This window comes from Rhinopithecus bieti, unplaced genomic scaffold (assembly GCF_001698545.2).
Source record: "Rhinopithecus bieti isolate Rb0 unplaced genomic scaffold, ASM169854v2 scaffold_32083, whole genome shotgun sequence".
Lineage (NCBI taxonomy): Eukaryota > Metazoa > Chordata > Mammalia > Primates > Cercopithecidae > Rhinopithecus > Rhinopithecus bieti.
In genome coordinates this window covers 3,067,788-3,093,484 of record NW_016814096.1, presented here as the reverse complement: position 1 = coordinate 3,093,484, position 25,697 = coordinate 3,067,788, and the positions used below count along the sequence as shown (strand labels likewise).

The 25,697-nt window shown below is 41.8% G+C and overlaps 1 protein-coding gene across 3 annotated transcripts in view; it reads left to right on the top strand.

The window, feature by feature from the left end:
• SLC1A2 (solute carrier family 1 member 2) overlaps window positions 1-25,697 on the top strand; it is a 167,143-nt gene that overhangs the window by 113,878 nt on the left and 27,568 nt on the right. For all 3 annotated transcript variants that reach the window (XM_017849685.1, XM_017849687.1, XM_017849686.1), the window contains exons 5-8: window positions 5,826-5,994; window positions 10,406-10,532; window positions 19,783-20,016; window positions 25,186-25,380. In XM_017849685.1, coding sequence (XP_017705174.1) covers window positions 5,826-5,994; window positions 10,406-10,532; window positions 19,783-20,016; window positions 25,186-25,380 — 725 coding nt within the window. The remainder of the gene's footprint in view (window positions 1-5,825; window positions 5,995-10,405; window positions 10,533-19,782; window positions 20,017-25,185; window positions 25,381-25,697) is intronic.

Genomic DNA, 25,697 nt, shown 5'->3' with positions numbered 1-25,697 from the left:
AAAAAAAAAAAAAAAAAAAAGAGTCTATTTTAACAGATCAACTCTGGTAGAAATTTTCTTAATATGTAATTATCTCTGTCTAGGCCCAGGGATTCTATGAGGTGGTTTAGGGAAGGATCTTGGGATTGGAGTCTCCTGGTTTTAACTTTTTTAAACCTCCTTTTTTTTTTTCCAGCTCACTTCATATCTTTTTGCTCTGGGATTGTCCTCCTTTTCTCTCTCTCTCTCTCTTTCCTTATATCTATCTCTTCCTTTCCTTTTTGTGCATGAGGCTGGGAAATGCGTCTTTGAGTCATCCATGGGCATATTTTTATTAGCCTTGCCCACAACCTTCTAGAGTACACAGGGGTTCTTAAACTTGGCAGTAAAGCCAAACCACCAATGGCACTTTTAAGAAAATACAAATACCATACACAATCAGAATCTCCAAGGGATGAATCTGGAGCTTGGGTATTTTTTTTAAATTGTGGAAGTAATACTTGCAGATTATGAAAGATTTAGAAAGTATAGAAGTACATAAAGTAAAAGTTAGAAGCTTCTACTTTCCCTTCTCTAGAGCTACTTCTGTTGAGAATGTTGTTTCCTCCCCTATATTTTTCTTTTTCCACATATGCAAGTGTGCATAATCTTTAAAAGAATTCAACCCTGGCCAGATGTGGTGGCTCATGCCTATAATCCCAGCATTTCGGGAGGCCGAGGCAGGGGGATCATTTGAGGTTAGGAGTTCAAAACCAGCCTGGTCAACGTGGTGAAACCCTATCTCTACCAAAAATGCAAAAATTAGCTGGGTGTGGTGGCGTATGCCTGTTATCCCAGCTACTCAGGAGGCTGAGGCAAGAGAATTCCTAGAGCCTGGGAGGCAGAGGTTGCAGTGAACAGAGCCACTGCACTCCAGCCTGGGAGACAGAGTAGCATACTGTCTCAAAACAAACAAACAAACAAAACAAGAATTTAACCCAACGGTACTCCATTGTTCATAAAACGTTACATTTGACTTTTTCATTGAACAATGTTTTAAAGTCATCTCTTCTTTTTTTCATGATTGCATAATATTTTTAAAGGATAAATTCCTAGAAGTAAAAATGCCCTATCAGGAGTTTTATATTTTGAGTTTGCTGGCTGTTGCAAAATGGCACTACAAAAGTATGTAGTAGTGGGTACAGATTCCTTAGCAATGTATACTCTTGCTTGCTGCATACACGCCTATACATTTTTTTAAACTTGAGATTTTTTAAAAACAGGTGATTCTACTGAGTGGAACCACTGAGTTAGCTGAGTAGGCACCATCCACTACCCTGTTTTCTAGCCCCAAGGCCTGCTTAGGCTAGAACACATTCCACACACGCCAGTTCCCGTGAATCTGGGTAGAAACTAAGCTAAAACCAAGCAGTCTCCTTCAGCCATTTCGAAGCACAGAAGAATGAGCTTAGGAAACAGGTAGCTTAGAAGAAAAGTGTGTATTCCTAGCTGTCTCCAAAATGTAGCCCTTAACCATTACTGAACCCAGATTACTCTGGGTTGGGGTATGTTCCCTAGTTTCAGATACCATTTTAGTGGTACATGTAGCATGGGCCTATATTAAAGGAAACCACTCCAGGCCAGGGAAGTTGGATGCAGAAATAAATAGAAATAAGCTGGAGGAGAAGGTGCTTACTGGGCCCCATCTGTATAGCATGTTTGCCCCTCAGCCAGCTTGCTCAGAAAGATGAATTGACTTGCTTTAGAGTGAGACACACAATTGGGTGCTGTCCATTCTTAACGTTTTGGAGAGAGTGTTCTGGGATGGCAGGTGCAGGAGGCTGAGCTGGTAGTAGACTGGTGGAGAGGGGAGCATGGGAGGGCCTGGGAAGGACAGATTTGGACTCAGTTCTGTGCCTGGTCATGCCATGCTCTGTGAAAAAAGGAAAGCAGGACCAAGAAGCAGGCAGGCTCCTGGAGCTATTGCTCTGGTCTTGGAGTGAACTTTTGTGGAGCTGGCCACACTCACACTCGGTGAGCGTTATGGTGGATGGGCAGTCTTTGCATGCAGCTGCCTGTGGCAAGAGGTGCTGTCTGCCACTCTGGAATAAAGACATGAGCCATTCCCTTCCCCATCCTGGCCCTGACCCCAACTTTCCTTTGCCAAAATTCATACGAGGACTGAGCCTTGGTCCCCCAGTAGGCTTAGGATCAAGGTCCCTTTGGGTTAGGACAACCTGAAGAAGAATGGTGTAGAATCCACCTCAGGGAGAGAATGGGAACAGATTCCTTAGGCCTGGGAGGAAGGCACTGAAGAGGACTTGAGGACAGGAAACTCTTTTAAAGGGACATGGCATTTCCAGAGAGAAAGGGTGCATGAGAGACATCTGTGTCCATGAGTACAGCTAGAAGTGATTTAAAATAACCTGTCTTGAGTGGAGGAGGCTCCCTGACCAGAGTTAGAAACAGAGATGTAAAGAGGAAGATGAGCTCCCCCCAGAGAGGAGACTGCCTGCTCCCAGGTGACAGGGCCTGGTTTGCCCAAGTCAGGTGTCTGTGTCTTTGTGAGCAGGGAGATCTCCTGCTTGCTATTTGGGGCTTACTCTGAACTAAAGTGAGATTTCCAAGAGAGTAACTGGCTGTAAGATATGGCCTTACAATATTAAACCCAGAATCACCTGTTTTTAAAAAATCTTAACTTTAAATACTGAAGGAAAATAACATGGGTTCTTTTCCTCCAGAAAATTCAGTGATTTGTGTATGTTCACTCGGCCAATATTTGTGAGCAGGACGGGCTGCCAGGCTCTCTGCTTTGCACAAGGATGCCATAGGGGAGGAGAGAGATGAGCATCCTGCCCCAAGGAGCTCACTTACATTAAAGGGGAGGGAGGTAGACCAAAATAAACATCAGGGAAACACAGAAGAGACTTAAACATTGAGACAGGTGTTCTCTGAGGGCTAGAGGCAGGATGATAGGCTGGTGGTAACTAGGGGAGATGTTTGAGCTGAGAGGATAGGGGATCAGAATGAGTTAGGCCTACAAAGAGCTGGGGAAAGACGCTTCTCAGTAGAGGCACACATATGCAGAGGCTGAAAAGTACTTATAATGTTCAGAGAAGAAAAAGGAGGTTGTGTGAGGCCAGTGTTGGGGGTACAGAGACTGGAGGAAGGTGAACTCAGCTCAGGCATGACTTGGTGGGCCAGGGGAAGCTAAGGTTATAGACAGGGCTATAGATAGCCACACTTATCTATAGACTGTATGTAGACAAGAAGAAAGCTAAGTAGGTAAGTTTATGGTTTTGCAGGTTTTACGGTGAGACATGATGGTGGCTTAGGGTCAGGGAGGCTGGAGTTGGCACCTGCTATGCTTTGGATGTCTGTCCCTTCCAAAATTCATGGTGAAATTTAGTTGCCATTATAACAATATTGATAAGTGGACCCTTTGGGAGGTGATTAGGCCACGAGGTCTCTGCTCTCATGGATGGGATTAATGCTACTATAAAAGAATGAGTTTGGCTCCTTTGTGCCTCTCTTTGCCTTTCTACCTTCTTCCATGTAATGATGCAGCAAGAAGGCTCTTGCCCGATGATGATACCTTCATTGTGTACTTCCCAGTCTCCAGAATGGTGAAAAAATAAATTTCTGTTTATTATAAATTATCCAGTCTTAGGTATTCTGTCGTAGCAGCACAAAACAGACTAAAACAGCAAATACATGAAGTTGTGCAACCAAACAGGTTCTGTGAATCAGGAACTCAGGCAGAGAACTAGGCCTGTGTTCAATGTTCCTATCTCCTCAGCTTCAACTTACACTACTGGCCTGTGCTATTTGGAATCTGGATTTCTGGAGTCAAGCATAACTCATCTTGAATCCTGCCTCAGCAACTAACTAGCAAGCTGCCCTTGAGTTGAGGGGCTACTGTTGACCTAAGACGTAATGGATGTAAAACAGGTAGCAGCTGGCCTCCTGCCTGATCCTGACAGCCACCATTCATTTAGATCCATGAGTATTTCTCTTTTAAACCAAATTTAGGCTACTTTTGCATTCTTAGGATAGGTCGACAGTTGACTTTGGTCCCTTTTTCTTTCCTGGGAGCATGACTCTGCTGTTCACGGAAGCTTCTCTTGTGATCCTTCCTGCATTCACTCTTCACACCAGTGTTGCCCAGACGAAGGGGCCACATTGAGGGGAGAAGTGGGCTGCCTGTTCTTCCCTCACACAGCTGGCCCTAGGCTTCCTCTCTCCCTGAACCAGTACATGTGGCCAGGCTAGAACAGAGAGCACTCTCCTCTCCTCAGAGAACACTGACCTCCCTTCCCTTCCATTTTGGATAACTGGCAGTTCAGCTTTGCTTCCTATGGAGCCCAGCACAGTAGGATTGGATCCCCATAGCTTAACATACAGCACAGGCTGTGGAAATAACTCAATGGAGATGAGGTCATCTGAGTTGAAGTCCCAGTTCTGCCCATAACTCCATGACGTCCAACAAGTCACTTGACTTTCCCATGCATTTTCTTCCGTATCTATTCAGGGTTCAGCCATCTGTTACCTACTACATGCCGGCACTGACATTCTAGGATTCTGCATTGAGTTCTATTTTAATGCCCCTGGAGGTGGTGTTTTTTAGCCTCAGATGTGGATTTTTATAGCACTCTGCATGTAGGGTGCCTAGCACCTTTAAAAATAGGACCACTGCCATGGATGTCGAGGAATAGCGGGAGAGGTTCCTTGTGAGTCATCTGACAGAGACGCTTGGGGAACATTGAGCAAGGCTTGGCATCACTGCTTAGAAGGAGCGGCTGTCTTCCCACCTTGAATTTGGATCTGAAATCTGAGCAAATGCTCCTGCCATGGTGGCTGCTGGCAGCTGGCACTCTTGGTACCCAGATGGAGATTTCCAGCCGAGCCTGGCTCTAGAAGGAGCCCAAACTGAGGCAGCCTGTGATGCCCCTATCCAGTGGGGACCAGGTTGGGGGGGAAAACAGGTGGATCATGAGTTGTTGATCTGACCCCTGCCAAGGCTTCCTATTCTTAACCAGAGCCAGGGCCCATCACAACTGGAAGGACCATCTAACTAGGTCTCACAATTGGGAAGAGCATCCAAGTTAGACATTTCATACTGTTTCTGAGCTTCAATCATAGGAGTGAAAGAAGACATTTATCCCCCAAGTTTAAGACTGTGTCCTATTATTGACCACAGTACTTATAGTACATTTGCAAATTATTTTTATACATTCTATACTTATGAAATCGTGTCATTTGCAGCTACATGGATAAGACTGGAGGTTGTTATCTTAGGTGAAATAAGCCAGGCACAAAAAGACAAATATTGCATTTCTCATTTATATGTGGGAGCTAAAATATTTGAACACATGGGAAAAAAGTGGAAAAATAGATAACAGAGGCTAGGAAGGGTGAGTGTGGGGGAAAGGGAAGGATGAAGAGAAGTAGCTTAAAGGGCACAAACATACAGAAAGATAGAAGGAATTCATTCAATGTTTGATAGCAGAGTTGGATGACTGTACTTAAAAAATGCATTGTACTCAGATGATAGACACCTTAAATGCCCTGATTTGATCATCACACATTGTATACATGTAAAAAATTTCTCATGTACCCCACAAATTTGCACAAATAAAAAATTCTGTAATTATCTGTGATTAGGACAATTGTATCTCACTGTGTATAATAAAACACCATTTTGTAAATAGACATAGAAAATATTCTCCAGTTTTCATAACCTTGCTTTGGTATTTCTTAATTATTGTTAACCTGTTGGGAACCTTAAAATATATGAGTAGCCAGGCTTTTCTCTCACCTCATAGGCCAAACCTCAACTTTATGCCTTTTTTCCCTCACTCTATTAGATTCAAACAGTGACAAAGAAAGTCCTGGTTGCACCACCGCCAGACGAGGAGGCCAACGCAACCAGCGCTGTTGTGTCTCTGTTGAACGAGACTGTGACCGAGGTGCCGGAGGAGACTAAGATGGTTATCAAGAAGGGCTTGGAGTTCAAGGACGGGATGAATGTCTTAGGTAGGCCAGCTGGTGGTCTGGGATTCTGCTTCCCTGTCTATGGCTGGGCTCTCCTGCACTCTCTTTTCAGAAAACTGATGACTCGGCTGTCCTCTAGGTGGAGCAGGAGGCTCTCTCTGGGGAGCAATTTGAGGGTCACTGGGACTGAGAGCTGAGCGATTTAAGGAATAGGGGGAAGGGCAGAGGAGACCATGAGGGGACAGGGCAGCCAGAAGCTGGGAAACAAAGGAGGGAGCTCACCATCTTTGGGCACATTCCCTGACTCTCTGTGTGGTGTTAGAAAGTCACCTTCTCTGACTCTCTATGTTGTTAAGTGACACATCCATTGCTTTCATTTCTTAAGCATTTTTTAAAAGCTGCCGCCAAATACTGGTGCTGTGCTAGGTGCGGAGGCTGGACCACCGCAGCTCTCATAGTCTGCAAACAAATGCAATGCTACCAGGACTGTGAAGTGTTGGAGTAGGTACCAGAGGAGCTTTACAGATTATCTTGTTTTACTTTCTGGGATCCCAGTGAGCTCTTTCTCCTAGCCTGGTGCCTTCTTAGCATGCCATCCTAGAGGTTTTTGGGGCTCTGCAGTTGGGCAGACCTGGGTTTGGACCCAGTATGGGCCACTTACTGGTTATGTGACCCTGGGCAAGTTACTCCATTTCTCTGAGCCGCATTTGTAAAATGGAAATGGGATTGACATCTGTTTAGTAGATTATTGTGAGGATGAAACGTGATTGTGCATATAGGGCACAGTAGCACATGCCGTGTGCTCTCTCCATATGAGCTCTGATCATTATTCAAAGTGGGTGGAGAGCTGAGGAGTTCAGTAAGAAAATACCTCCATGAGGGACAGAGGTTTCTTACCATGTGAGCGGCTCTAGTCTGCCCAGTTTGCTCCCCTCCCACTCAATGGGTCCACTCCCTTCCATAACCTCCATCCACCATTAGAATGGTGTCCCCTAGACAGGAAATAGGGGCGTTTGGCCAAAACCTGGGAGAAATGGTGAATCTGGATGGATGCAGTATGTTTATTTATCTAAGCACAATTTCTAAAGGTTTGGATGACAGCTGCTTAGAGATGAATGAGCTCAGTAGTCCTTTCACATTGTCGTCTAAAAAATCACATGGCCTTGTCTCCTTAGTCGGGTTGTCAGATAAAATACAGAATGTCCAGATAAATTTGAATTTTCAATAAGAGGCAAATAGTTTTTTAGTGTGTGTCACAAATATTGCATGGGACATAATAATACTAAAAAAAAAAGTATTCATTACTTACCTGAAATTCAAAAAGTAATTGAGTGTCATGTTTGTTTGTTTGTTCCAAATTTGGTAAGCCTACTTCTTAGCCATCCAGAATGGTACAGAGAAAGAGGAGAGAGAGGGAGCAGAATTGCATAGTCACCAAGAAGCAGAAGCGGATCTTTTTTTTTTGGCCTGGTAGGAAGCAGGTTGGGTGAGTGAGAGTGAGGGAGGAGATGAGCTGACTAGGTTGCTGGGCAATGGAAGATCAATAAACATTGTTTAACAACCAGTGGGAGGTGAGAGGTGGAAGGAGCGAGGAGAAGGAAGGAGAGTTCCTCTAGGGAGGTTTTGCAGATATCCCCAGCACCACTGAGCAGCTCTTCTCCCTCACTGTCCAGCTATCTATGTCCCTTTTAGGACCTTCCTAACTCCCCCGTGGTCCTTTCTGGTGGGTCATAATTTAAACACCCAACCCCCTTTTGTCAAAGTGTTCCTCAGTCTTCTCTGTACTCTGGAGGAGCTTGAGGCCATGAACAATGGGGCCAGGGCTTTGGAGTGAATCATTCAAAGACTTTCCTGGTTGTTTCCAGAGTCTTGGTGGATTCTGGGAAGTCACAGGATCTTTGGCTCTACCGGGGAGTTTCAACACAACTCACTACTCTGTAACCCCAGCGGCCAAGTCCAAGAGGGTTTTGTTCAGATGGAACACCCCCGTTCCAGTGAGCAATTTCAATTAGGCAGTGTTTACAGAGAAAAACTACAAGCTGAATATGGTTTCCATCCAAGTGCAGATCAAGGCTCTGGAAAGCCAAGAGAAGTTAGACTGTTGAGAAACTTCCCATTTAGAAATCATGGCTGAAATAAGGTTCTTTCCACAGTCTTCTGAGTGTGGAGATAGTGGCTCTTTTTATTTTTTATTTTTGCTGTCTTTCTGTTTTTTGGCTTTGGAAAGTCCCGAGGATTAAGCACTTGCAATAAGTAAAGATACAACCCCAGTTCTTGCCTCCCACTTCTTTAAGGAACCACTTCTCTCCTAAAAAACCTCCAGAAACAATTCTGGGCTCCACCCTCTCCCAATTGCTTAAATCAACTCCAACTCTTCCTTTAAAAACCTCTCTCTCATAGATATGGCCAGTTTCTGCTGACACTGAATGGAGCTTTTTTTATTCCAGTTCTTTGGGACCTTGATACCTCAGGCATTTTTTTCTTAATTTCAAATGAAATTAACCAAGTAATATGAGCTATTCTCAACCAGAATATTCAGATTGATTCTCTCTCACCGCCCACCTAGCAGACTCCTCTCCATGGGCTTGAGAGAAGGACTTGGGAATGGCTTGAAATTGACTTTGTACATTGCTGCAGGACTAGTTCCCTCTGTTCTGGATCTAATCTTTCCTAAGCCTTTGTCTTTCCAGGCCAGTAACTCACTTGTGAAGTCATTTGTCAAGCTTTCTAGCTGAGAGCAAAAAGAGGAGATACTAAATGTGAGGGATTAGCAACCCCAAGTGCAAGTGATGGATTCTTTTTGCTGAAGATAGAAAGGATCCAGCAAAGGGTAGTTAGACAATCTGGGTTGATATGTGTTTGGTGTAAAGAGGTTAATGGGTTAGTTGACTAGGGAAAGGGTAAAGTCAAAGGTTCAGAGAGAAGGAATTTCCTCTAAGAGAATCAAATTATGATGCTAGAATTTACTGAGTATGGGTTAAGACTTTAGGCATAACTGGACACCATAGGAAACTGGATATAATAGGGAGGGACTGGAAATTAGGACTGCCAAATTGAGCAGGTTAGGTGTGGAGAAGAGGAAAGAGAAGATGGCTCATACTTCAGAGTCAGAGAACAAGTCAGGTGGGCAAGCAAAGTCCTGTAGCCAAGGACATAGCAACATTGATTTATAGAACATGTAAGTAGTAAGAATTGAGACCTTAAGACTGGCAATAATAGATCAGGGGTCAGAGGTCAGGGAGCACATGGGGATTGGCAATTAGAAATCCAGACAGCCCCCAGGCACTACTGGAAACACCTGTAAGCCACACAGTGTGCTCCAGTTCCTGGATGCATTGGAGTGAGACTCCAGGCCTGAGCATGAAATACCAAGGGAGAGAATGGAAGGGACCAACAGGAGTGGTAGGAAGAGCAAAGCCAGGCCTAGCCTTGGAGGAACTAAAGTGTAGGGCAGATTCCCAGGACCTCAGGCACAGGGGATGAGGTGAAACCAACACAGAAGTAAGACTCATGGTTGGGTATTAGAGTTGGTCCAAGATCTAGTGCAATGTGATGCTGACATGAAGAGGGCAGAGATGAAGCTCCTTAAATCCTTCCTGGGATTAGGATTGACCCCGAGGCTGATGTGAGGCTGGACTTAGATACAAGTCAAGAATGTCAAGTGAAGGAAGAAGAGAGTGGAGAGACTAGGAACTAGCAAAATCTGACAGTGAATCTATATTCTGTGTTTATGATCCTGAAAAAACAAATAAAATAAAAAAGAAAGCATTCTAACCACTTCAGTCATGAAAAGAATTGTGACAAATTCATAAATAACAGATTACATTTTTTAAAACTGGATAAAATGGAGTTTCAGATTTCTTATTGTTTTCCCTTTGATTTTTCAGTATTTTTTTCTCCCTGTCATTTTATGTATGTAGTAATAAAAAATAATTTTACATTTAGGATTTTGTAAGAGTGAAACATACCAGCCATGCATTGATTTGGGATAATACCAAAACAAGCTAGATGTAACTCTAGCAAAGAATTTATTGGCTAATTGGTCTCTGCTATTCCAATATTGGCTCCAAAGTTTGCATGATAATCCCCAAGTCCCAACAAGCCTTGACTCGTTAATCTGTGTAATAATGGAATCTGCTTACATATGACTTCATAAGTGAGGGGAGGGAGAAGAGAGCACCTTTTAGTTCGGAATGAAAATGAATACATTTTCCTGAACCTAACACTGCTTACAGTTTAACTTGCTCATGTGGAAAATGTTCAAGAAATCCATAATTATCCAGGGGAAAGTTACATTCAGTATGAAATATAATGCTTTTTTCTTTTAATGTCTAATTCATAGGGTAACCAGCAGTGAGAACATGGCTCCATACATTTGGGAATGGTAAAGAATGAGGAGAAAAAATACATTCTTTGTAATTTGTCCTTCTGTGTAATGTGATTCACCCAACAGGTCTGATAGGGTTTTTTATTGCTTTTGGCATCGCTATGGGGAAGATGGGAGATCAGGCCAAGCTGATGGTGGATTTCTTCAACATTTTGAATGAGATTGTAATGAAGTTAGTGATCATGATCATGTGGTAAGTGGCCTTGTTCTTACTTCTTCTTAGCCGTGGGTTGAGAAAGCCTTGGGGTCCCCAGAGGATACTGGAGCTCTCCCTGCAGGAACAAGTTGGCATAGGCTGATCAAAGGTCTTTCCAGAAAGACCTTGAGAAAGGGATGAAAATATCTTTTTTGGAGCTTCCCCTAGAACAAGGGTAGACAAATTATGCCCCTTGGGCCAAATCTAACCTACTGTCTCTTTTGTATGGCCAGCGAGTTGAGAATGGGTTGTATATTTTTATGTAACTGTCTTAGTTGGGTTGCTATAACAAAGTACCAAAGACTGAGTGGCTTAGAAACAACAGAAATTTCTTTCTTATGGTTCTGGAGGCTGGAAGTTCAAGATCAGGGTGCCAGTATGGTTGGGTCTGATAAGGGGCTTTTTCCAAGTTGCAGACCAACTTCTCATTGTATCCATAGTTAGAAAGATATTTATTTATTTTTATTTGAATTTTATTTCATTGTAATTTTATTGAGACAGGGTCTCACTCTGTCACCCAGACTGGAGTGCAGTGGTATGATCATGGCTTACCGCAGTCTCAACTTCCCTCATTGCAGCTCAAGTGATCCTCCCACCTCAGCCCCTCAAGTAGCTGGAACTACAGGTGCACACTACCATGCCCAGCTAGTTTTTGAAAATTTTTTGTAGAGACGAGGGTTTCACTATATTACCCAGGCTGATCTCAAACTTCTGGGCTCAAGTGATCTTCCCACCTAGGCCTCCCAAAGTGCTGGGATTATAGGCATGAGCCACTTCGCTTAGCATGAAAAGAGATTCAGAAAGCTCTCTGGGGTCTCTTTTACACAGTCATTGTCTTTCCATCTGTTATAACAAAATACCTTAGACTGGGTAATTTATAAACAGTAGGAATTTATTGCTCACCCTTCTGGAGGCTGGCAAGTTCAAGATCAAGGTACTAGCAGATTTAGTATCTGTTGAGGGCCTATTCCTCGTAGTTGGCACCTTTGTGTGTGTCTTCACAGGAAGGGGAAAACAGGCTCCCTCACGCATCTTTTATTAAGAGCACTAATTCCATTGAAGAGGGCAGAGCCCTCATCACCTAATCACCTCCCAGATGGTTCACCTCTTAACACCACTGCTCTGGGAATTAAGTTTCAAATATGAATTTGGGGGACATATGAATTCAACATATGAATTGCAGTTTTTGCCATTACTTTCTTTTTTTTTTTTTTTTTTTTTTTTTTTTTTGAGACAGAGTCTCGCTCTGTCGCCCAGGCTGGAGTGCAGTGGTTGGATCTCAGCTCACTGCAAGCTCCGCCTCCCGGGTTTACGCCATTCTCCTGCCTCAGCCTCCCGAGCAGCTGGGACTACAGGCGCCACCTCGCCCGGCTAGTTTTTTGTAGTTTTTAGTAGAGACGGGGTTTCACCATGTTAGCCAGAATGGTCTCGATCTCCTGACCTCGCGATCTGCCCGTCTTGGCCTCCCAAAGTGCTGGGATTACAGGCTTGAGTCACCGCACCCGGCCTTTGACATTACTTTCAATGGCAAAAACCACAATTACTTTTACACCAACTTAATAATTAACTTGTCTAAGATTATTATAGCTAGGTAGAGGAAGAGCTATAGTTCATATTGGTATCAAAATCCTTGATACCTAAGCAGGTAGGTTTTTTGGTTTGAATCGTCTAAACAATATTGTTTCCCCTTTATTTCACATGTGTTTATAGTCAGTGACTCTGAAATCTAGGGGAGCCTAGGAGAGCACGAGGATCTACTCTCTCATCGTGGAAGCTCTGTCATCTTCAATCATAGGAAACTTTTGGTGTCCCATATCCATCAGACAGAAAGCTTTTTACTTGCATTTGTTTCAGATCCCTAGGATGGTCCTGTATGTCTGCCTAGAAAAAAATAAAACCACTCTTAGACCAAGTCATACCTGTGTTCTCTTTTCCACAGGAATTCTGGGTTACCTATTCCCCATCTTTGCATGTTCCAGGCCTACCCACCTTCTTTGCCAAACCTCTTCTGATCCTTTTCCACTTTTCTATAGGTGCCTTTCATGGAAATTCCAGCTGCTTTTTCTCTTCTTCTTTTTCTTGTCTCCCACCCCACCTCACAAGGACAAAAATCTGTTCTTATTTTTTATCTCCACAGAACCAAACATGGTGGTGTGCCTGTAGTCAATTGTTACTAAAACTTTAGGAATGAGTGGGATAGCTGAAAACTCCAAGATTTCAGATCAAGAAGATGTTCCTCACTATTTCATGAACCATATTTAGCAGACCTGGCTTGTTCAGATCATTGTTTTACAGTGCTTTTAAAACACAGAAAGGATGCTAGTGAAATAACATGTTCTCTTTTATGATAGTACTGATCCTTCAGCTTCTCAGGCAATGCTGGATTTCTGGATATTTCTTTTATATGAAGATTTGGTAATATGGTGGTGTTATATATATATATATAGAGAGAGAGAGAGAGAGAGAGACGCAGAGAGACAGAGAGACAAAGTCTTGCCCTGTCGCCAGGCTGTAGTGCAATGGTGTGATCTCAGCTCACTGCAACCTCCGCCTCCCGGGTTCAAGTGATTCTCCAGCCTCAGCCTTCCAAGTAGCTGGGATTACAGGTGCACGCCACCATGCCCGGCTAGTTTTTTTTAATCTTTAGTAGAGACAGGGTTTCGCCATGTTGGCCAGGCTGGTCTCGAACTCCCGACCCTATGATCCGCCCACCTCGGCCTCCCAAAGTGCTGGGATTACAGGTGTGAGCCACCACTCCCAGAGGTAAAATGTATTTTTTAAGTCCTTCAGATTCATCTGAGTCTGTTGAGAGTTTAGTACATAATACACAATGCAGAATAAGTCTCTTGCTTAAACATTAGGATTTTCCATCGTTTCCTAGAATTTCTAGCAGATTATGCATCCTTACTCCAAATATGCAGCCCGTATTTCTGTAATATGATGCCAATAACATGGGCAATGTGTGTGTCCTTCCTACGTCCATACCAATGTGATTTCCACTAAACTCTTGCAGGAAAGAGAATCTTCTAGGACATCAGATGAGTCAGTGGGATGAAGTGTAGCCTCCCTCCTCCCCAGAGATGGAGGGTGGTGGTATGAATTAAGAAGTTTCCCATTTGTTGAAACCAGAACTCCTAAATACTTATTATCATCTTGGGAGGTAAAAAGTGGTTGTGAGGCAGAAGTAAGACCCTAGTATGATTTCTGACAGCTGTTTGGTTAATTCATCCAGGCTCATAGTCAGGACGGTGTCACGTGACATGAAATGCCAATTCTACACATTTCTTTAATTCTTTCACTGCCTCATCAGCATCAGTATTTGCTAATGATGTGTGTAAAAATGTTCTGGATAAAGCAGTTAACTACTCTTTAACTGACCCCTCAAAGCTTAAAAATTCAGAATTCTTTTGTATTCTTTTCTATGTAGCAGTTATAATAGTAATAATAGCAAAATGTAACATTGAAAAGATTATAATTGTTTTTGTTATTAAATTATAAATTAGAATTACTAACTTCTTGCTATATGCTCAGTACTATTTCAATTACAGTACATGTACTAACCCATTTATTACGGAGGAAACAATTATTATTAAATAACTTAAATTTACCAAATTCCTGCTAAATACTTAATATTACTCCAATTATTTTACATGCATTAGCTCATTTATTCTTCACAATAGTACTGAACAAAAATATGTGCTTTTGTTAACCCATTTACCAAATGAGAAAACTAAGCACAGAGGGTGACTTGCCCAGTATTATGGAGCTGTACAGAAGTAATACCTACATCAATTTCTTTTTTACTTCAGACTGGATTGAATCCAGGATCCTCCTATTGCAAGCTGTGTGACTTTAGGCAAGTTAGACCCATTCTAAGCCCTGATATTCTGATCTGTAAAATGGGATGATTCTAGAATCCATGCCGTAGGTTGCTGTGAGAATTAAGACAGTGACCAACAGTCATGAAGTACCTTTTTGGTGCTGGGAACTGTCTAAGCACTTTACATGGATTAGTGTTATAGTAATAGCTGTTTGCTGTTACCAATATTATCATCAATTCAATCCATATCCTTTGTATCTCTGTGTTCATGAATTCTTTAAGAAACTTGAAAACCCCTTAATTTTTGTATGATTTTCATATCCTTATTTTCTTATGAGGTTATTTAAAACATTTTTTTCAAAATTTGAAAAACTTAAACAGAAAGTAAAATGTTTCATAATCTTATCCCTATAAAAACATAAGTGAGAAGTAAAATCTCTACCTACTCTTCCAATTCCTTCTTCCAATAAACCACCATCCATCCACACTGTTAAAGAAAAAACTATTCAATGACACTTGTTAAAGCAGAGTAAGGCAGATTTTATTCAGGATCATTGCAATGAGCACAGGGACCACAGCAGTGGGATTTTGGAATGGGGGAGAGAGATTGGGCTCACTTGCAAGTACAACATGGGCAAGTGGGAATTTATAGGCATGGAGCAAGGTGGGGGCAGTGGATGGTCTGGGGTAAGGAGTATTTTGGCTAAACCAACCCCACAGGATTCTAGCTGAAGGCCACAGGGTGACCAGACATCGTCTGGGGGAGGATGAAGAACCTGATCAGATTTGAGGGTGATCAGATTTTGAGGACGGAGGTTCTTGCTAACCTGACTTAGATGAGTTTTTTGCTAAACTGGATTTTATAAGGTTTAGCAAAGAGCCCAGAAGAGGCCAGAAGAAGGTTCAGAAGCCTAAGTAAAATTTGGTCAAAGAATCTTTGTCAATCCATCTATTTTTTTTTTTCATTCAATAAATATTCTATTCTGTGCAGGCAATGATTTTAGGTACTGGTGATATAATGGTGAATAAGACAGAGAAAGGTTCTGGCCCTCGTGGGGCTTACATCCTAGAGAAGGGAGAGAGGGAAAGCCAAAAGGGAGCAAATGGGAGCAGATTGTCTTTGTAGCACTTATTACTAATTCCAATAGTCATAAGTGCCATGCAATAGCAAGAGATAGTGATGGGGGTAGAAGTGATAGGCCACATGGTGCTGTCTGGGAAGGTGACCTTTAATGAAGAGCTGCAGAGTGAGCCAAGCAACCTAGTAAAGAACTGAGGGGAGAATGTTCCAGGGGGAAGAAGTGGCAGGGAAAGGCTTTTGAGGATCAGAACAAAGGTCTAGAGAAGCTGCAGTGTGGTTGGTGAAAGGAGACAAAAGGAGGTGCAGTTGGAGAGGTAGGCAGTAGGCAGATCCTCCAGGGTCCTGCAGGTCACCTTGATGGATTGGAATTTCATTTACTTGCAAAAGGAAGTCCCTTAATCATAAGCCTGGAGGCTGTACAAACTGTTTTTCACTCTGTCTTGATGAAAAGTTCTAATCACAAATGGTAACTTTGAACAAAAATCACTCTTTGGATAGCTGGAACACTTATCCCTAAATGGATTGGGAAAGATGAAGATTTGTAATACTTTCTGAGCATGGACAGCAACTTTCAGCTACTCTTGGAATGTGTGTTTAGCTCTATTGACAAGCTATTGGAAACGTGTGGGACAGCACCAGAGGGCCTTCACAGCAGGACTGAGAAAGTCCCTCAGCTTACCTCCTTTCCCATCATCAGTGTCTGCCCCATCATCTGTCCCAGGCCTGTAAGTCCCAAATGAATTATTCCAGTGGGTTAAGACCTCAAAAATCCTGAAGAAATTGGAGCTAAGGTAAATGGTTTCCAAAAGGTCACCAAGTAATATCTGTATTTCATCAGTTGCAGTTAAGATTTTTGTTTCTTGAAATACTGGTTTTCAAACAGATCAGCATTACCTGGGGAGCTTGTTTAAAATATAAATGCCCCAAGGCCAGCTTCAGGACATTCTGACTCCGTAGGTGTGTGGTAAGCCCAGGGAATCGCATTGTTAACAGGAAGGCGGTGGTTTCTGACACCCGTACACCGACTGAATTCTAGGTAACTTGCCTGCTGTAGATGAGTGTGTTTGTGGAGTCCGGCGAGGGGTATCTTGGTGGGACCCTTAGGCTGGCAAGGGCTTTGAGACAAAGTAGGTAGAGGCTAGAATGGATACAGCAGTAAGAAAAAGACTCCACAGGCCAGTCCTGGATGAATCTGTGGCCCTGAAAACAGAGAACAGGAACAGCCTAAGAGCAGCATGGGAGCCATTCCCTCTCCCCAGCTCTCTAGCCATGTCCCTCTCATTTGGAAACTGGACCAACAATCACAGGGCATTATTTGGCTTCAGAACTCTCCGTGCAGCCCTCAGACTCTTTATGCACTTTGGTTTGTGGTTTTGATTGCTGGCTTCATCTCAGAAGCTTTGAGTGGTGGCCTTGGGTGCTGGGCATTTGCCCATCCTTTTCCATGGCATGTTATTTTCAACTAGGTAATTCATTGATATGGAAACCCAGGAACCCAGAAGCCCCAGTTTTAGAGTGAAGGCCTAAGTTGTTTGTTTTAAAAATGGGTGCAGTTGGTTGGCCACACCTGTAATCCTAGTGCTCTAGGAGGCTGAGGCAGGAAGATTGCTTGAGGCTAGGAATTTGAGACCAGCTGAGCAAAATAGTGAGACCTCCTACAAAAATAAAAGTAAACAAAAATTAACTGAGAATGGTGGCATACACCTGTAGTCCTAGCTACTCAGGAGGCTGAGGTGGGAGGATTGCTTCAGCCCAGGAGGTCGAGGTTACAGCAAGCAATGATTGTGCCACTGAGCTCCAGCCTGGCTAACAGAGTAATACTCTGTCTCAAAATATAAAAAATAAAAAATAAATAAAATAAAAATAGGCACAAGAAAGTAATGGCCCTAAAAGACTTCATAGAACAAAGGTTCTTACCTTCTTCTACTTAATGCTCATACTATTCCCAGAGATCAAAGTGTTTGGATTAGCAAGGGCTTCTGCTTGCCATATTTATAAACCCTAACACTTCACTTTCTGGCCTTTGACTAACACTCTCCATTTACAATGGGAGCTCATGCTTTTCCCAACTGGCTAAGTGCCCCAGAGGTAAACTGTCAGTGGCCCAAATACATTCTCCAGGATACTCTATAGCTAGTCTTTTTTTGGCAAAGAGCCTTGAAAGCATTTTCTCTCCATTCTACAAATTGCTTGTCCCAGGAGAGAAGGAAAATTGAATGGCACCCAAAACAGCTTATAGTAGTGTTTTTCTGGACATCTTTAAAGGGTGCTTGGTGCTTGGGAAAGAATTGATCTCTTGGTTTATGAAGATAAATGCTTTTTTGCTTTATAGGAGGGTTCATTCTGCTTATTTACAGTCTCAGTGAACGAAGTGCTGGTCCCCGAGACTACCTTGATAATTTATGAGATGTTGTGACTATGGACACACCAGCAGAATATAAAATGGTGGGAGAGCCCAGGGTTTAATGACATGCGCACAGGTTTGTCTCAGACTCCCTAATGTCTAGGGAAGCAGTCCTCAGACTTGACCAGCCTGGACCCCACAGAAAGGAGAAGTAGGAGCTTCAGGCTAGATTCTCGTATGGGAAGAGAACAGCTATGCTAATGTTTAATTGTGTAAGTTACAAATCAGTTCCTTCAAGATTAGGTTCCTCTTGAGAGAATATGTTGCTATAAAATCATCTTGCAATTGGGTATCCCATGAGATGTTCTAGAAAGCATCACTAACTCAGGCTTAATAAGCATGAGTGATGAGAGGACATAGGGTACATGTGTGAAAACAGAACCCACGAGGAATTCCTTTGTCAGGACTCAGAGAATTAATGGTACTGACAGAGATGCGACAGGGCTTTTTTGCAGCACACATACAAGCATGCTCAAAAATTTAATCCCCATAGCATCTCCATGGGGTTGGAGTTAGCCGCTCTGAGCCTTGACAGCCATATCTGTAAAATGGGAATAAGCCACTAACCATGGTCACATATTAATAGCTAATAAGTGGCGAGATGAGCTCCATGTCTTATGTAGTATTCATATATATGTGTGTCATCTACTCTTCACATTTTTTCTTTAATTCAGGAAAGTGTTTGCTCCAGGCACAATTACAAGTCTGTATAGATCTTACAACTACAGCAGCCTTTCCTGACTCCCTGACCCCTGCTGGTAGCCTTATCTAGGGACTTCATTTTCCCCATAGTCTTTCTCTCAAGTATGTCCATAATTTTTATTAAGGTAGCAACCTTCCCACAAATATTTTCATATCAGCCAGAAACTGTCACAGGCTGAACCAATTCATGCCCTAGCAACACCATTCTGGATACTAAAGGATTTTACCAAATATGGGAAGAATATATTCAGGTTGAGAGACAAAATAGCTTTCCCAAGAGTGAGGACCAAAGTAGTTTCCAAACTCTCTATAAAATAATAATAAGATAGAACTATAGCATCAGTTTATATAGGATAAATTGGCATATGGTGAATTGCTTATCTCCAAAGAGCTGTGATTGTTCACTAAAGAGAAGTGGCTTGTCTTGGTTGGGAAAATCCCCCAGTTGGGAGTTTCAGAGACCTGAAATTGTTCTCTTATTTCCTGGTTTCCTGATCTTGGGCTGATTATTTAGCTTTTCTTAACTTCAGTTTCTTTATTTGCCATGTAGCAATAATGACACCTAGATTTTCGGGTTGTGGTAAGCATTAAGTGAGGGAATGAGTGTGCAGCTCTCACCATAGTGCTTAAAACAAAATGAAAGTAGTTAGCATTTTTGTTAGAGTAAGTATGGAAAAAATACTTTCAGACTTGGAAGTCGTAAAACCACTTTTCTCTAAAATGTGTACATTTTGGCTCAGATAGTTTCCTTGTTCTTTCTTTCTCTCTCATTTTAATATATTCCCTATCTTCCAAGGTAAAAATAATGCAAATTTACAAATTCCAGTGTATAGTTTTCTAAAAAGCTCAAATTCCCAAATTTCTAGGAAGGAACTGAGGAACACAAATCAAACAAGATTCCCAGAGACACACCTGAGTCTCTCAACTTTGAACTTGATGGTAAAGCTAAAAGATGGTAATGCATGTCTCCTTTATCCCTAGAACTCACCTTAGCGACAAAATTTGCCTTTGGACTTTTCATCAGAGCAGGTGCCACCAGATCCACAAAACAGATTTTGATTAAGGGAGTTGGTCCAAAATAAAAAATAACATCAATGGAATCTCATCACCTTTTCTCAGCAAAAGTCTTTTTTTGTACAAAAGAGCACGTGTTTTCCTCAGGGTGCAGTACAGAGGAGGCCCAGGTTCTGAATGCCATAATGATCTCTTCAATGCTGTTTTTCCCTTTTGTGTTTTTCAGGTACTCTCCCCTGGGTATCGCCTGCCTGATCTGTGGGAAGATCATTGCAATCAAGGACTTAGAAGTGGTTGCTAGGCAACTGGGGATGTACATGGTAACAGTGATCATAGGCCTCATCATCCACGGGGGCATCTTTCTCCCCTTGATTTACTTTGTAGTGACCAGGAAAAACCCCTTCTCCTTTTTTGCTGGCATTTTCCAAGCTTGGATCACTGCCCTGGGCACCGCTTCCAGGTAGAGAACAAAAGAAATCACCTTTCTCTTTGCTCACTCTTTTGCCTTCTTTGCCATTTCTCATTTCTCAAAACCCTCCCATCACAAAGTTCAATAAGAACACTTGGCACACATGACTAAGATCTTTTGGAAAAGGCGAATGCTTTGAATTTTTGTCTCCTTCTAGGAACTTCTGAGCCTTCTGGTGAACATTTTTGCTGGTTTGCAACTATATTGGAAATATGATCTCACATTAAATTTTTCAGATAAATGCATGCTATTTGTTTGCATGCCTAATTTGCCACTTACATCATTAGTGGCATTAGTTTTAGATGTTTTCTAAAGGGAGTTTAACAGGATGTTTTTCAATTAACATTTCACCTGTGATTTGGAAAATGCTATCACAAAATATTACTCTTTGAAGATTTTCGTAAATAAATTTTCAAAAGTAGAAGAAGCAGCTTTTACAAAGTAAATGGTATGTTAGGTGAGACTTTTTCTAACAAAGTTCAGCCAAGTCTTTGACCTCGACATGAACCTCTAATGGATTATTCTTCCCCAGAGTTAACTTGGCATTGATGAAGAATCTGTTCCCCCTTTATTACCTAGTTCCAGTGCCTAGAAAGCCAAAGAGGACCCCAGAGATATGCAGAGAAAAATCATTTTTTGGACTATCATCTTGGACTGAATCTAACAAAAACAACCCAAAAAATGAACAAGAAGAAATACATAAGAAATGCCTTACAATTGGGCTGGGCGCAGTGGCTCACGCTTATAATCCCAGCACTTTGGGAGGCCTTGGCAGGCGGATCACTTGAAGTCAGGAGTTCAAGACCAGTCTGGCTAACATGGTGAAACCCCGTTTCTACTAAAAATACAAAAATTAGCCAGGTGCGGTGGGGAGTGCCTATAGTCCCAGCTATTCGGGAGTCTGTGGCAGGAGAATTGCTTAAACCTAGGAGGCGGAGGTTGCAGTAAGCTGAGATTGCATCACTGCACTCTAGTCTGGATGACAAAGTGAGGCTCCATCTGAAAAAAAAAAAAAGAAAAGAAAAAAGAAAGAAAGAAAGGAAGTAAGAAAGAAAGAAATGCCTTACAATTGAGAATTTTTAAGACTAGTGTTTTACTTTCAGCTTGCAGTCATTATTTTATGTCTGCACATATGTCCTTGGGTCACAAAACTAAGACTGAATCATAAAACAGGGAGGCAAGCAAATTCTGAAATCCATAGCTCATTATCAGGTCCTTGTTGCAGAACCTGTGCCCATGCACTGCTAGTGAGGTGCCACTCCATGACACAGCAGGGCCTCTTGCTCCACAGCTGCTGAGCAGGCAGTCAGGTTTCCCTTAAGCGACCTAACAAACCAATAATGCCTGGGAAACCAAATTAAATTTTCACCTTGCAAATCAATGAGGATTCAGTGCTAGTAGAGAATGGGGTTTCAGACCAAGCTGGAATATACACAATCTTAAGGATCTAGATTCTGCACCCAGTTTCCGTAGATGAAGGAAAACACTTCAAAATTTCCTTCTTGGTTTTATAAATTTCCCATGACTAAGTATCTCTATCCATACAGATCTCCACTTGAAGAAAAGAGGAAAAGAAAAAAAAACCCACCTGGTTTAATTTTATTTTGTTTTCTGGTTATAAGCCTGGTATCTCATACTTTATCTCATACCTGGCTCATAACCAGAAAAGAAAAATAAAATAAAATTTCTGCAGGCTCATTGTGAAAAAGTTCAGGCAGTGAATACAATACTTTTGAAGAAGAAAATGAGCTTTGCCAATTATTCTATCATACAGTGATAACTGGTCATAACCTTTTAATTAGTCTTTAGTTATATATCTTTCAAGTTCTTACTATGTATATATGTGCTGTTTTATAAATAGCTGTTTTTTTACTAGTCAACATATCATAAAAGTTATATCTATTGCAATAGACTTTACTACCAGTTTTTAAACTGCATAATAATGCACTGTATGTAGTACAATGCAAACCCCACCCCATCCTAGCCACAGTGTTGTACCTTTAAGGCATGTCTAGTAAACAGAGCTGTGACAAACATCCTTAAAAATACATCTCTGCAAGGTTGTATGATGATCCCCTCAGGATAAGTGGAATTTCAGAGTTAAATGGTATGCACTTTGACGGTTTTGAATCACATTACCAGATTGCTATTCAGAAAAATTTATTATTTTATGTTCCCAATAACTGGAGTTTGAGGGTGTGCCCATCTCCGCTTACTTACCAGCTCTGGATATTACCAGTCACTTTAATGCTTTCTAGTCCTACTGGGTGAAAAGTAATCTCATGGGATATGCATATCTTTACTTCTCCTTCCTCTCCCCTTTCCCCTGCCTTGTGAATTGTTCATGAACTTGGTCATTTTCCTGTTGAGGTATTCGTCCCTCCCTGATTGATTTTCAAGCTCTCTTTTTGTATAAGCATATTAGCTCATGTGTCACAAGTTGCAAATAATCCTCCTCTTCACTTGACATTTGTCTTAAAAAGTTACTGTGCTTTTTGCCTCTAGAAGTTTTAAATTTGTACTTAGTCAAAGCTATCAGTACTTTTCTTCAGAATTTAGAATTTAGATTTTGCTTAGGAATAGCTTCTCCAAGTTAATACAATATGACTTTTATTTTCTTCCAATACCTTTATGGTTTAGATCTTTCAACTATTTCAAAAATATTAGTATTATTTTCTTTTGAATGACTAGGCCATTATTTCAGTAACTTTGTAAGATAAGGTGAATCTTAAGGGAATTTGCATGGCCCAAATTTGTATTTAAATCAGAGACAAATGCTCAGATTATCCAACCAAGGCTGCAAATATTAGACCGATTTCTTCCCCAACCCTGTATTTCATTTGAAAAAAAAAAAAAAAAAGGGGTTTTAATCTTTAGTTAAAATGTGGTTTTTGCCTGGATGTGGAATTTCTTTGTTTAAAAGGCTGTGTGACATGAGTCATGTACCGAGAATTAACTGAAGGTTTCTTTGCCATCATGGTCACAGAGAAGAAAAAAAAAAAGCAAAACCCAGGAACAGCCCACAAAATATCTTTCCTGCCTCCTCGGCCCTTGTACAGAATAAAGATGTTGAGGGTAGTTGAACGACTTTTCTCTATGGTTCCAGAGGCTGGTGTCAGGGAGGGCAGAGGGAGGGGGGTGGCCTGAGACCGACCTGTCTTCAGCCCTCCAACTTCAGTGCAGGCTGTTAAAACTACTATGTAAAAAACAAAAGAAGCATGTCAAATATCTGACAGTTATTGTTAGCAACATTTGAAGGCTGTCATATGGCCATTGAGGCAGGAGCCAAAAAAGCAACGTCAGAACGTCAGCCCGTCCACATAGGAAAGCTTGAAATTAAAATTCTCAAGTTCTAGTTTGATTGGATGGGTGGGTTTTTAAAGATACAAAGAAAGCCTGTCCAGTAGAGAAATAGAGGATATTTTATACTTAAAATCATTTTCCCAATCTACTTAATTGTCCAAAGACCATTTGATGACAGTTTGGAAAAATGAATGCAATAATAAATATAAATGTATTCCAGCAATCCCAGAAGTGTCCTTAGATTTGAGAATCCTTGCAATCGAGAATCCTGGCCACCAACCACAACTGAGCAGTCATCTCAGACCAGTCCTGGTGTCCAGGCAACCCTTCGAAAGGGCCCAGGAAAGGGTGGGGTAAGAGGAAGAAAGGGACACTGACTTCGCATTAAGACAGCAAGCCAGGTCTAATGGTGTCTCCTGCATGCAAATGAGGCCAGGCTCCAACTTTGTCCTGGGTTTGCAAGATTTTAGTTATGAAATGTTCCCCAACAAACATTTCTTCTTCCTACCCAAGATCAAGAAGGAGGCATGAGACAGACCCCTGACTTGAAATCACAAAGAATGTTCTCGTAAGAGAAATTTGGCTCTCCTGAGGTTGTTTTAGGAGCTTGTGGGCCAGTGGTTTGATAAGATGCGCATCTGGGCATCCCTAGTTTTAGGGCTTCTGATTCATTGGTTCTGGATAGGCCCTGGAATCTTCATTTCATTTAGCTTCCCTGGAGCAGATGGTCTTCTCCCACTCTCTGAGAAACCAAGACCTCTACAGGGATCTATGTCCAGCTTAGTCACTAATTCTGACCAGTAGAAGGAGGAAACTTTGACAAAAGCTGTAAGTGCAAGAGAGAAAACACCTCCAAATGTTGTCTGCATTGCAGATTTTCTAATTCACTTTGCTAAAGTTTGAATAGAAAAAAATCAAGAGGATGGACCATGAAGCACTTCCATGGCAGTTTGAGTGTTTTGCATTGCTTTCTACATTACTTAAACTTTGCAGCAAATCCACTCACCCTCCCATGCACTTCTATCCACATGGAGATAATATTCTGGCCTTTAGCAATCCTTATTTTTTATTGGTTTCCGATTTTGAAGACATATGAACAGGTCAGGAATTCTGGCCTTTGAGGCTGGGTCATGTGGTCATGAATCCACGTCCCAGGCCTGGGAGGAGTGGGGGTGAAGTCACTTCATATTTAGTCTCTGATTTGCTATCGAACACATGCTTTCCTGCTCCATGTCATTGAAGTGACTGTAGAATTGGCTGATGAGCATGTATCAGGGTGTTGGACTATCTGTGAGGTTCCCCAGTGAAGTGCTTCAGCTCATGCTGAAGGGTGCTGGACATGTTTATTGTTGTGGAAATTAGCAAGCCCAGCTCAGGGCAGTTTCCTGGGGCTAAATGCCATCCATTCAGTCATTTTATTGGAAACAGCATTTCTAGCATGAAATTATGGGTTATCCAAAAATTCCTCATCCCATTTCACTGTTGATAGCTGATTCTTTTCTGACATAGTTTTTTTTTTTTTGCAACCCAATTAATATGGGCAATCAGATGCACTTCAATATTGAATCCAAGATGGAAACAGTGGTCAAAAGAAAACATCTTCAAGTTCTGAGTATATCTCCAGAACCAGAACCAACAAAAATATTTTGCTGCCTATTAGCATCTCAGTAAGATTGAATTTCAGCCTCCAACTCACCAGTTTTTAATCTGGCTCCAGATACTGCTTTTTTGCATGTCACCTTGCTTGATTGACACAAAACAAGAAAAACTAAGGATGCAGTGGCATTCCAGTTTGTGCATTGTCCTGCTTCTCTAAAGTGGACATAACCCTGTCTCTCTCTTTCTCTTTGTTCTCAGTGCTGGAACTTTACCTGTCACCTTCCGTTGCCTGGAAGAAAATCTGGGGATTGATAAACGTGTGACTAGATTCGTCCTTCCTGTTGGAGCAACCATTAACATGGATGGTACAGCCCTTTACGAAGCGGTGGCCGCCATCTTTATAGCCCAAATGAATGGTGTTGTCCTGGATGGAGGACAGATTGTGACTGTAAGGTGAGGAGGGTGGGGTAAAACACAAAAACAACTACCTGTTGTTCTACCCTGTTTCCCCTCCACACTAGCTCCATGTGACAGAGGCCACTTGAATTTCATTTCTGCTGGTGGAAGACAATGAAGGTAATAAAAGAAGAGGAATTATTGGCAGCCTTCAAAAGGAAGAGATTGCGACAAGAAAGAAGACTCTCATTAATACCTCCTGTTTGTATTGCATATGTCAACTTGCTTTAGAAATTGGATATTATTTGATTTTTTAGCAATCCTGTGATGTAGGCAGGGTAATTTCCTTGTCCTTTTTTTTTTTTTTTTTTTTT